Consider the following 13,441-nt stretch of genomic DNA (forward strand, 5'->3'; position numbering starts at 1 on the left):
ATGATTCTCTTTTGTTTTTTGGACTCTATATAATCAACAGCCCCCCTGGCTTCTGTTGCCTATCTCTGGCAATACATTTGGCCTTGTTCATTTCCCTGACCCCATCACAAACTAACTCTTTCCTACCTTTCCCACTAATGGGAATAAATGAAACACAAGTAGTTCTGGTACTGAGATTGTGTATCTGCCACATTATAGTGTTGCCACAGCACAAAAAATAACTTGCAAATTAAAAAAAATACCAACCAGAAGCCTCCTGTGACCTTGAACCAAGATCCTCTGAAATTAAAAAGAATATTAGAAAATAAATTGAATATGATTTAGCTGTGTATATGCAGCATATACTGTACATCATTATGCAATAGTTCTAAAATTGTATTTTTATATTTCATTACAAACTTACCCTTGATTATGATTATTAAATGAGCTTCACTGCCTCAAGGATTAGGCAACTTATTTTATCTATTCCTTCTTTACTCATTCCCATTAAAGTATGTAGTTTAACATTACTCTGGTTATATTTGCTCATCCTTTGCCTTCCTTATTTATCTCTAGGGACGCACCAAATCCACTATTTTGGGGATTCGGTCGAACCCTGAATCCTTCGTGAATGGTCCGAACCTTTCACGAGGACTCGGGGTTCGACCGGATCCCCAAAATACTAAACAGAATCCAGTCCCTAATTTGCATATGCAAATGAATGTACCATTGGGTTAAAAAGAACCGCAACGAAAAAGTTTTCAACCTCCGTGTTTATATGGCGAGGCAGGACCATGAATTTGTCCGATTTGGCCAAATACGAGTATTGGTTATATAACAGTATAATACTGCACCAACATCAAAGACAAATAAACGAGTTACCTCTCCTCACTGTAGCGCCCCATACTGAGTTGGTTTCTGTTTCCAAACCTGGTTTCAAGGAAATTTCGATCTCTTCTTCCATTTTAGATGAAGGTATATATATTTCAGAGAAATCTCCATCAAAACGAATTGGAATATTCTAGAACAAATAAAACAATTCATTGTGCAGATCCTGTAAAACAGCCTCATAAAGGTCTCATTACAAATAACTTAGGGTTCACCCAGGTAGGAAATTCCATATTATTATAGTTCTGGGTGCAAATCCCTCTATTATGGCAGAGAAACGGAATTAAGGTGAGATATAAAGAAGTCTCCCCTATGAGCCACCCTGAGACACTTGTTGGTTGCCTCCTATGATGAGTGACTGGCCATAAGACATCTTCAAGAAGTATTTTTTTTAGCTCAGTCACAAAATGATATAGAATGGGTTCTATGAGATGGATAAGCACTATCATTTAGAATGCCTACAGACAGAGGTGGTGGTATTACAAATGAATGTGCAGTATGGTATAGTATGTCTGGCTGACATGAAAGGGGTCACCATTTAAACTGAAAGTTTTGAAAACCTTTGAAGGAAATGCCTTACTGACAGTGCCACAAGCGGCCATACCATCAGGTGAGATGCCATGTGTTCTACTTGAGTTCCTACAGCACTGGGCTGATTTTTGCTTGGGGGGCAATCTAAATAGCCATGGTTTGTCCCACAATAGAAGCAGGTCTGCTGTTCTAGGGGAACGGATGGCTAAGAGTGTTTAAACTAGGTATATGGGGGGTGAGTTAGAGCATTATGCATTAGCTAGAGTAGATAGGGCAGTGGAATTAGAATGGGGTCATGGGGGATGAGTGAGGGAGGGTACATAGTATAACAGTTAAGGAGATCCCACTGTAAGGCCTTTTCATCTGGGATGGAGTGCAGAGACTGGCAACTAGACTGGAATGGAAAAATTTAGCTATGAGGTGAGACTGTCAGGGTTGGGGTTGTTTTCTCGGGAAAAAAGGCGCTTTCGAGGGGACATGATTACTCTGTACAAGTACTAGAAGTTTTATAGACAGATAGTGAAGGATCTTTTTTCCCATAGAAAAGACCAGCTAACGAGAAGTCTTTAGCTCTTTAGATTAGAGGATCAGAACTTTCAGTTGTTCTTTTATCCATTTTTCTGTATGTGGAATTCATAGACCTTCTCCTAAGGTACCTTATGCCAGAATTGGGACAGATGGAGGAAGCCCCCCCATTCTGTAGTTGGATAATGTGCACAAGTGAGAGTGAATGGCGGGCTTGTTAATGGGGGTTAACCTCTATTGTCAGCACAGACTCCCATGCCATACTTACATCTGGTCTTATTGTTGCATAGTCCGGTGCCGTCACTGTGTAGTCAGTTGCAGTAAACACCGCGCTGGTCCTATAAGGTTTGCTAATAAAATGAAATCCATGTTCTTTCTCTTCATCTTTAACAGCCTAATTATTGATCAATAAAGTTACAGATTTCATTATAAAGGTACAAATATCTTGGAAAATGAATTGCTAATGAAGATTCTGTAATTACCTCGTGTAATGAGCGGTCGTGCGGCATGAAGTGGAGGTGAATGGTATAACCTGTTCTGTAGCTGCAATACAGATGGACCACTCCATGGATCCGAGTCTTTACTTTAAATATTTTAGTCATTGCCCGTAATAGAACCACCCCCACTGGGGAGAAGGTGGGATCTTCCAGGACTACGTAAAAAGGTTCAATGCTTGTTGGTGATTCCAGTACCACATTGTCATCTATATAATGAGCGATTTTGAATTGGCTGACATGGATGTTTCCAGCTGTAAGTAAAGAATTACTATATATTTATGTATAATATTTTATTCATCATCATCAGGTTATATAGCTCCAGCAAGTAACCCAGCTCTTTCATTTGTAACACTCACATTAACAACTCAAACAAGTTGTTGTTAAGCTCAAACATGCCAAGGGTATTAAATGAAGAGCCCATTGCTGCTATTAGTTCACTGTCAGTAGAACATTAGTCTTGCCAACCCTAATCATGTTAATTGCCATCTCAGTAAGGACTTACCTTTCAGACACACATAGTGAGGCAGATAGACTGCTGACACCAAGCCAGATATTACTTTCACATCAAAAACAGGACCAACCGCATCATATCGGCGTTGCAGCGCAGAATCTCTCCAAGAGCTGAGCATAAATTCAATGACAGAAGGTGAAGGAACGTGAAACATGATTCCTGTCTCACAACAGTGGAAGAGACCTCCATGGGGCAGATCTAACCTGAAATGGAAAATAATATTTATGGGCAACGGATACAAGGAATCTAATATTAGTAACTGGTGCAATTCCGACTGGGTCCTACCCCAACTCATCATCAGGGACACAAGCTGCCCTTGCTGACTAACCTATCTGCCTCTCAACACTGAGGTGAGCTATTAGAGGGTCTCCTAGCCCCTAGCTAGCATCTACCAAGGGCAACTTTCCCTACCTAGGCCTGCTTCAGATTTAAGGTACAGATTGCCACTAACGTGCTATATAACTAAGTGTAAAACAGATGTTATGTTTTGAAGCTTCAAAAGAGTTTAATGAGACAACAAAGTACATTAAATTCATTTACCTGTATTTTCTCTTGTCTATTATAGGAAAGGCTGGTGTTGCAGCAGGGATCTGAAAGGGAAACAAACTCAACTGATGGACACACAATATATCAGTAAGTAGAATACATTGTTTGCAAACATTTGCTTGACTTTTGGACTTTGAGTGGTACTCGTTGTACAACAATTTGTATAAGCACCTTTCCTTATGTGACTGTATTGTAAAATGTCCATCTAAATTGTGTAAAACTATAAGTTCCATGCAGGATGCTGCCGCTTTGCAGAGAGATTTGACTTGAATTGGAAAACTGGGCAGCAAACTGGAAAATGAGGTTCAATGTTGATAAGTGCAAAGTTATGCACTTTGGTAGAAATAATATAAACACAAACTATCTACTGAATGGTAGTGTGTTGGGGGGATCCTTAATGGAGAAGGATCTAGGGGTTTTTGTAGATAACAAGTTGTCTAATTCCAGGCAGTGTCATTCTGTGGCTACTAAAGCAAATAAAGTGCTGTCTTGTATAAAAAGGGCATTGACTCAAGGGATGAAACATAATTTTGCCCCTTTATAAGTCCCTGGTAAGGCCTCACCTTGAGTATGGGGGGCAGTTTTGGGCTCCAGTCCTTAAGAAGGATATTAATGAGCTGGAGAGAGTCAGAGACTGCAATTAAACTGGTAAAGGGGATGGAAGGGTTCAACTATGAGGTTAGACTGTCAGGGTTGGGGTTGTTTTCTCTGGAAAAGAGATACTTGCGAGGGGACATGATTACTCTGTACAAGTACATTAGAGGGGATTATAGGCAGATGGGGGGGTTCTTTTTTCCCATAAAAAGGATCAGCGCACCAGAGGCCCCCCCTTTAGATTAGCAGCGTAGGGGGTTCCTCACGGTGAGGGCAGTGAGGGGGTTGGGGAATGCCCTGCCGGGGGATGTTGGGTAGGGGGTTCCTCACGGTGAGGGCAGTGAGGGGGTTGGGGAATGCCCTGCTGGGGGATGTTGAGTAGGGGGTTCCTCACGGTGAGGGCAGTGAGGGGGTTGGGAATGCCCTGCCGGGGGATGTTGGGTAGGGGGTTCCTCACGGTGAGGGCAGTGAGGTTGGGGAATGCCCTGCCGGGGGATGTTGGGTAGGGGGTTCCTCACGGTGAGGGCAGTGAAGTCGGGGAATGCCCTGCCGGGGGATGTTGGGTAGGGGGTTCCTCACGGTGAGGGCAGTGAGGTTGGGGAATGCCCTGCCGGGGGATGTTGGGTAGGGGGTTCCTCACAGTGAGGGCAGTGAGGGGGTTGGGGAATGCCCTGCCGGGGGATGTTGGGTAGGGGGTTCCTCACGGTGAGGGCAGTGAGGGGGTTGGGGAATGCCCTGCCGGGGGATGTTAGGTAGGGGGTTCCTCACGGTGAGGGCAGCGAGGTTTGGGAATGCCCTGCTGGGGGATGTTGGGTAGGGGGTTCCTCACGGTGAGGGCAGTGAGGTTGGGGAATGCCCTGCCGGGGGATGTTGAGTAGGGGGTTCCTCACGGTGAGGGCAGTGAGGGGGTTGGGGAATGCCCTGCCGGGGGATGTTGGGTAGGGGGTTCCTCACGGTGAGGGCAGTGAGGGGGTTGGGGAATGCCCTGCCGGGGGATGTTGGGTAGGGGGTTACTCACGGTGAGGGCAGTGAGGGGGTTGGGGAATGCCCTGCCGGGGGATGTTGGGTAGGGGGTTCCTCATGGTGAGGGCAGTGAGGTTGGGGAATGCCCTGCCGGGGGATGTTGGGTAGGGGGTTCCTCACGGTGAGGGCAGTGAGGGGGTTGGGGAATGCCCTGCCGGGGGATGTTGGGTAGGGGGTTCCTCACGGTGAGGGCAGTGAGGGGGTTGGGGAATGCCCTGCCGGGGGATGTTGGGTAGGGGGTTCCTCACGGTGAGGGCAGTGAGGGGGTTGGGGAATGCCCTGCCGGGGGATGTTGGGTAGGGGGTTCCTCACGGTGAGGGCAGTGAGGGGGTTGGGGAATGCCCTGCCGGGGGATGTTGGGTAGGGGGTTCCTCACGGTGAGGGCAGTGAGGGGGTTGGGGAATGCCCTGCCGGGGGATGTTGGGTAGGGGGTTCCTCACGGTGAGGGCAGTGAGGGGGTTGGGGAATGCCCTGCCGGGGGATGTTGGGTAGGGGGTTCCTCACGGTGAGGGCAGTGAGGGGGTTGGGGAATGCCCTGCCGGGGGATGTTGGGTAGGGGGTTCCTCACGGTGAGGGCAGTGCGGGGGTTGGGGAATGCCTTGCCTGGGGATGTTGGGTAGGGGTTCCTCACGGTGAGGGCAGTGAGGTTGGGGAATGCCCTGCTGGGGGATGTTGGGTAGGGGGTTCCTCACGGTGAGGGCAGTGAGGGGGTTGGGGAATGCCCTGCCGGGGGATGTTGGGTAGGGGGTTCCTCACGGTGAGGGCAGCATATGCTAATTAGGTTTTGTTTTGGTATTCGCGCAAATAACTTGGAAAGGATTTGGGGGTTTGGCCGGACCCGATAAAACTGGGTTCGGTGCATCTCTAGTATATTTATATATACATGCACTTTAGATCATCTGGAGAATGTTGTTTTTGGTGATTTTTTTTTAAATTAACTATATAGCTATGTAAAGGTAGAAACAAAAGGGTTGTTTATAGTTATAGTCAGATACAAGATGTACTGATATTACCATTTTTTTAAGCCAACCCAACCATTATTTTCAAACCTGCCCTATTGGTGAACTGACTAGTAACTGACTCGGATATGTGTTGAATGCATTTGTGACCAATTTACCATCTTCATCTCTACATGCAAGTATATACCCTATACCCAGAATCAGTGCTGTTAGTTAGAATCCTGTAGCCAAACATTCTGTTCTGACACCAAGCCCTTGGGTAATAGAAACAATTGCCAAAAGTGCTCACCTTCCCACAGAGCTCGCATTCCATTGTGCTTGCTTTGGGCCAGCTGTAGGGCTCCTCTTCTTGTTCTCTCAATTCTAATTCCATTCCTCCAGCAGCTCCCTCTTCCATTCCTCCAGCAGCTCCCTCTGCTACTCTTCCAACGGGTCCCTCTTCCATTCCTCCAGCAGCTCCCTCTTCCATTCCTCCAACAGCTCCCTCTTCCATTCCTCCAGCAGCTCCCTCTTCCATTCCTCCAGCAGCTCCCTCTTCCATTCCTCCAGCAGCTCCCTCTTTAATTCCTCCAGCAGCTCCCTCTTCCATTCCTCCAGCAGCTCCCTCTTCCATTCCTCCAGCAGCTCCCTCTTCCATTCCTCCAGCAGCTCCCTCTTCTATTCCTCCAGCAGCTCCCTCTTCCATTCCTCCAGCAGCTCCCTCTTCTATTCCTCCAGCAGCTCCCTCTTCCATTGCTCCAGCAGCTCCCTCTTCCATTGCTCCAACAGGTCTTTCTTCCAGTCCTCCTTTAACATGAATAAAGTGCATTACACTTAAAAGCCTAACATATGCAAAAGGAAGCTGATCCAGGTTAGGCCCAATACACATTTTGGAAAAAGTGAACAAGTATAAAATCTATATATTCAAAGTAATGTGTGAAGGTTCCCCGTGTGTTTGGCTGGTGCTTACTGTACAGGCCGCAGGCTGCTCTTACTTCTATATTCTCCAAAAAATAAAAACAAAGCAGCCAACTCTATTTTTCAAAACGTTGGATGGAGTTTAAAAATATAACATTTTGAGTTGTTATGGAGAAATGCAGCTTATTCTAGTTTAGGGGCAATTAAATCCCAATGTTGCCTACCAGTGGTGGGGGTATACACTAAATATGGTGGGTTTAATTTGGTTTCTGGCACCTACTTTTAAACTGAGAAAGGCTAGTCAGCACCCAGAGGGTGGGGGATATGGGCTCTGTCCTGGGGCAAGCTATACCTTCCCCTGTTCCCAGGTGTGACCCATGGTCTTTCCTTGTACACAGCTGAAGCTTTTTCATGCCTCCTATATTGAGGTGGGATTGGCATCAAGCAGTGTTCCAGATCACCCCAAATATATGTATATGTTACAAAATAACTGGTTGATAGAAAGTGAAGAGTCTTTTTGATCTACATCAGTTTTATGTGTTTGTGAGGATGCCCCATTAAGCTGTATTTCTAGCATCAAAGTGTAATTTTACTAGAGATGCACCAAATCCAGGAGTCTGTATGGGGGATCAGCCAAATCTTAGCTGTTCAAGAATTTTGGGTTTGGCTGGATCCTAAGGCTAATGTATAGGCATTTTGACTGGCACTGCCCTCCGACAGAGAACACCTGTCACAGCTCCAGACAGATATGAATGCAAAGCAAAATAGGAGATAGGAGAACCTCAGCGCTGATGTTGTCTGAGCTCAACCTGCATCCAATAAGGTGTTTATCATTCAGCTCCATCAGGAGTGGTGACTCCATGTTTTTTTAAACCTACATACAATAATATAGAGGTGGGTTAATTAGCGTCTAATCAAACTGACCCTGATGTATGTGTGAGTTCCACTCATTCCACTAGAGCAGGGACTGATGGGAATGATGTATAATCTCTGTAAAGTATGTTGTAACATGTTGGTTTCTTCTCTGTAACTGACAATCAGAGATCTGACTGGTGGAGAAGACAAGGAAAATCCAACTGAGCTTCAAGACATTTCCTTGGACATAAAAAAATTCTAGGACTAGGAAGTGATCCCTTACCTGGAGGATTCCCCTCTGGAGAAACGGGTCCATCCTGTGATGGTGCAGCTGTCCCAGTTGGCTGTGATTGCTGATTGGTTAAGCCTTTTAGCATCTCAGTCATTGTATAAGGGTCATTACTCACAGCTTTTCTGCCCAGGATAAAGTGACACTGGGGGAACCTGCGATGATGCTCAGTGAGGGGATCTTCCCTTGACCACCATTCATCCATTTCCCCACCACAGGAGAAGCACCGGACCTTTTCCTTTGGGCCCACATAGTAGAATCCTGCCCAGGCCAATTTAATAGGGGTTTGATTTGGAAAATGTTCTTTAACAGCTTGATAACTTTGTATCCTGCTGTACTCATCACTCATGTCTCGAAGGGCTTCCTTCCCCAGGATGTTGGTGTCCAGAAAACCCGGTCCAACTCCTTCTTCCATAAAGTAGCTGTGTCTGATGGAGAGGCCCTGTACATAGGAGCAGTGAGGGAAGAAAAGTTGGTGCCTTGTGAGGGGCACATCCCCAGGCTCCCAGTTATCCACTTCCCCCCCACAGGAGAAGCACCGCACACGGTCTCCGGGTCCCACATAGAAGAACCCTGCCCAAGCCAATTTATCAGAAGTTTGATAGGGGAAATGCTTCTTGGCAACATTATAACTTTCTATTCTGATGCTTATTTCACTCACTTCTCCAAGGGGTCTCAGCAGCGGGATGCTGGGGTCTAGCATACCCAATATAACCTGTTTTCCTACCATAAATGTTGTGCTGAGGAACAATTCACGTAGATGTAGGCAGTCAGAAGGTGAGCGTTGGTCCTGAATGGGGGGAGCATACCAGAACTCCCAGTTCTCCAACTCCCCCCCACAGGAATAACATCGCACCCGGTCCTTGGGCCCCACATAGTAGAAACCTGCCTTAGCCAAGCCCTGTTGGTTCCAATATATAAAATGCTGACCGTGCCCCCTGTAGGATTCTAACCTGCTGTATTCATCACTCATGTACCCACAGGGTTTCTCCTCCAGGTTACTGGAGCTGCTGAGGGGCACTGTTGTTCCACTTTCCCCTTTTTTAATGATTCCTGCGCACACCTTGGACTGATTCTCTTTCCCATCCCCCTCGTCTCTCAGCTTCTGTATATAGGGGCAGTGAGGGAAAGAGTGTTGGTGCCGGGTGAGGGGTACATCCCATCGCTCCCACTTCTCTAATTCCCCCCCACAGGAGATGCACCGCACCCGGTCCCCAGGACCCACATAGGAGAATCCTGCTTGCGCCAACTTCCTCTGGTTTGCCATAGGGAAATACTGACTGTGCCCCCTGTAGGTCTCTAACCTACTGTACTCATCATTCATATCCCCCAGGGGTTTCTCCCCTGGGTTGTGGGAGCCACTATAGTGTGCTGGTATCCCACTTTCCCCTTCTTTAATTGGCATTGGGCACACCTGGGACTGATCTTGTGTGCCAGTGGTCTGGGCCCTCTGTTCCTGGACATAGGCACAATCAGGGAAGGAGTTTTGGTGCCGGGTGAGGGGCTCATCCCATCTCTCCCACTTATCTAATTCCCCCCCACAAATGAAGCATTTTACTAGGTCCCCAGGTCCCACATAGTAGAACCCTGCCTGGGCCAAGTCCCACTCTTTCATATAGGGGAAATGTTGCCTCCGGTAAGTATCTGCCCTGCTATACATGTTGGGGGACTCAATTGTCAAAGATTTCACTCTACTAAACCCCGTATGGCCCTGTTTCTGATTCTGTATCCCAGCCCCTTCAGCTGCTAGCTTTTGCACATAGAGGCATCCAGGGAATGAGTGTTGGTGCCGGGTGAGGGGCTCATCCCAGCTCTCCCATTGATCTAATTCCCCCCCACAAATGAAGCATTTTACTAGGTCCCTAGGTCCCACATAGTAGAACCCTGCCTGGGCCAAGTCCCACTCTTTCATATAGGGTAAGAAATGTTTATGGTGCCCCCGGTAAGTCTCTGCCCTGCTATACATGTTGGTCATATCATCATGGGATTTCTTCCCCAGAATGTTGGGGGACCCAATTATCAAAAATTTCACTCTACTAAACCCCGTATGGCCCTGTTTCTGATTCTGTATCCCAGCCCCTTCAGCTGCTAGCTTTTGCACATAGAGGCAGCCAGGGAATGAGTGTTGGTGCCGGGTGAGGGGCACATCCCAGCTCTCCCATTGACCTAATTCCCCCCCACAAATGAAGCATTTTACTAGGTCCCTAGGTCCCACATAAAAGAATCCTGCCAGGACCATCATTATCAGCTGCCCGTAATATGGGAAAAGTCCACTGTGCCCCCGGAAAGTCTCCAACCTGCGACGCTCATCACTCAGGTCCCCAAGGGGTTTCCCCATTAATACGTTGGAGCCCAGGCCTGGCTCGTAGTGATAATCTTTCCATTCCCCCTTGGCTTTCAGCTCCTGCAGATAGGGGCATTCAGGGAAGGTTTGTTGGTGACGGGTGAGAGGAAAATCCCAGGGCTCCCACATCTCCAACTGACCCCCACACGAAAAACACCGCACACGGTCCCTGGGGCCCACATAGTAGAAACCTGCATTGGCCAGCTTATTTTGCGGTGATTTAAAATGGAACATATAAAACACATCCTTAAAGCTCAGGTACCTTTTGGATTTACTTTGCATGTCAATATCCCTTGGATCTGGAGGCCCCCTGCTCTCATATTTGTTGACTGAGAGTATAATCGGGAACAGCTTAGTTCGCAGCACTGGTTCCACAAATTCCTCCTTTCCCAGGATTCTAAAATGCTGACCGTGCCCCCTGTAGGATTGTAACCTGCTGTATTCATCACTCATGTACCCACAGGGTTTCTCCTCCAGGTTACTGGAGCTGCTGAGGGGCACTGTTGTTCCACTTTCCCCTTCTTTAATGGGCCCTGCGCACACCTTGGACTGATTCTCTTTCCCATTCCCCTTGTCTCTCAGCTTCTGCATATAGGGGCAGTGAGGGAAAGAGTGTTGGTGCCGGGTGAGGGGTACATCCCATCGCTCCCACTTCTCTAATTCCCCCCCACAGGAGATGCACCGCACCCGGTCCCCAGGACCCACATAGTAGAATCCTGCTTGCGCCAACTTCCTCTGATTTGCCATAGGGAAATACTGACTGTGCCCCCTGTAGGTCTCTAACCTACTGTACTCATCATTCATATCCCCCAGGGGTTTCTCCCCTGGGTTGTGGGAGCCACTATAGTGTGCTGGTATCCCACTTTCCCCTTCTTTAATTGGCATTGGGCACACCTGGGACTGATCTTGTGTGCCAGTGGTCTGGGCCCTCTGTTCCTGGACATAGGCACAATCAGGGAAGGAGTGTTGGTGCCGGGTGAGGGGCTCATCCCAGCTCTCCCATTGATCTAATTCCCCCCCACAAATGAAGCATTTTACTAGGTCCCCAGGTCCCACATAGTAGAACCCTGCCTGAGCCATGTCCCACACTTTCATATAGGGTAAGAAATGTTTATGGTGCCCCCGGTAAGTATCTGCCCTGCTATACAGGTTGGTCATATCATCAAGGGATTTCTTCCCCACAATGTTGGGGGAATGAATTGCCAAAAATTTCACTCTACTAAACCCCGTATGGCCCTGTTTCTGATTCTGTATCCCAGCCCCTTCAGCTGCTAGCTTTTGCACATAGAGGCAGCCAGGGAATGAGTGTTGGTGTCGGGTGAGGGGCACATCCCAGCTCTCCCATTGACCTAATTCCCCCCCACAAATGAAGCATTTTACTAGGTCCCCAGGTCCCACATAAAAGAATCCTGCCTGGGCCATCATTATCAGCTGCCTGTTATATGGGAAAAGTCCACTGTGCCCCCGGAAAGTCTCCAACCTGCGACGCTCATCACTCAGGTCCCCAAGGGGTTTCCCCATTAATACGTTGGAGCCCAGGCCTGGCTCATAGTGACAATCTTTCCATTCCCCCTTGGCTTTCAGCTCCTGCAGATAGGGGCATTCAGGGAAGGTTTGTTGGTGACGGGTGAGAGGAAAATCCCATTGCTCCCACATCTCAAACTGACCCCCACACGAAAAACACCGCACACGGTCCTCGGGGCCCACATAGTAGAAACCTGCATTGGCCAGATTATTTTGCGGTGATTTAAAATGGAACATATAAAACACATCCTTAAAGCTCAGGTACCTTTTGGATTTACTTTGCATGTCAATATCCCTTGGATCTGGAGGTCCCCTGCTCTCATATTTGTTGACTGAGAGTATTTTCGGGAGCAGCTTAGATCCCAGCACTGGTTCCACAAAATCCTCCTTCCCCAGGATTCCGATTTGCTGATGCGACATGTTAGGCTGGCTTCTATACTTGGGAGAGTTGCTGGGTATGTAGGGCAGAGAGGCAGCTTTAGCTGTTCCTGTAGTTGCTGATAATGTCCAGTTTCTTCGTTAATGGTGCTCTGGGACTCCCTCTGTGTCTCTTGTTCCTTTTGCTTTTACTTCTCAAATTCTATTTCCGAGAATTCAGCCGCCCGTGTCATGTGCCTTTCTTCCTTCCCCGCCCCACCCTCTATGTACATTTGCCCCAAGGCCCAATAGGTGCATGTCAGTGTCACATAACGTGGTGCAACCAAGGAATAACCAGTCTGGCAAGTTATATATGCAGCTTTGTTGGATACACAGTAATATAAGGAGAATACAGACTGCCATGGTTACATAGTTACATAGGGTTGAAAAAAGACCAGAGCCCATCAAGTTCAACCCATCCAAGTAAACCCAGCACCCACAACCCACACCTACCAATCTATACACTCACATACATAAACTATAAATACAACCACTAATACTAACTGTAGATATTAGTATCACAATAGCCTTGGGTATTCTGATTGTTCAAGAACTCATCCAGGCCCCTCTTATAGGCACTAAAAGAATCTGCCATTACCCCATCACTAGGAAGAGCATTCCCCAACCCCCTCACTGCGCTCACCGTGAGGAACCCCCTACCCAACATCCCCCGGCAGGGCATTCCCCAACCCCCTCACTGCCCTCACCGTGAGGAACCCCCTACCCAACATTCCCTGGCAGGGCATTCCTCAACCTCACTGCCCTCACCGTGAGGAACCCCCTATCCAACATCCCCCGGCAGGGCATTCCCCAACCCCCTCACTGCCCTCACCATGAGGAACCCCCTACCCAACATCCCCCGGCAGGGCATTCCCCAACCCCCTCACTGCCCTCACCGTGAGGAACCCCCTACCCAACATCCCCCGGCAGGGCATTCCCCAACCACACTGCCCTCACCGTGAGGAACCCCCTACCCAACATCCCCCGGCAGGGCATTCCCCAACCCCCTCACTGCCCTCACCGTGAGGAACCCCCTACCCAACATCCCCGGCAGGGCATTCC

General features: G+C 48.1%; 1 protein-coding gene across 1 annotated transcript in view; it reads right to left on the minus strand.

The window, feature by feature from the left end:
• Positions 1-12,545, minus strand: part of LOC100490339 — a 35,249-nt gene extending 22,704 nt beyond the window's left edge. Inside the window, exons 1-8 of the mRNA XM_031891818.1 lie at positions 8,089-12,545; positions 6,343-6,839; positions 3,472-3,521; positions 2,923-3,134; positions 2,406-2,671; positions 2,192-2,317; positions 862-1,000; positions 247-279 (exon numbers count right to left, since the gene is read on the minus strand). Coding sequence (XP_031747678.1) covers positions 247-279; positions 862-1,000; positions 2,192-2,317; positions 2,406-2,671; positions 2,923-3,134; positions 3,472-3,521; positions 6,343-6,839; positions 8,089-12,382 — 5,617 coding nt within the window. The 5' untranslated portion in view covers positions 12,383-12,545. The remainder of the gene's footprint in view (positions 1-246; positions 280-861; positions 1,001-2,191; positions 2,318-2,405; positions 2,672-2,922; positions 3,135-3,471; positions 3,522-6,342; positions 6,840-8,088) is intronic.
• Positions 12,546-13,441: the final 896 nt, after the last annotated feature.

The sequence above is a fragment of the Xenopus tropicalis genome, chromosome 8 (assembly GCF_000004195.4).
Source record: "Xenopus tropicalis strain Nigerian chromosome 8, UCB_Xtro_10.0, whole genome shotgun sequence".
In the NCBI taxonomy this organism is placed as follows: domain Eukaryota; kingdom Metazoa; phylum Chordata; class Amphibia; order Anura; family Pipidae; genus Xenopus; species Xenopus tropicalis.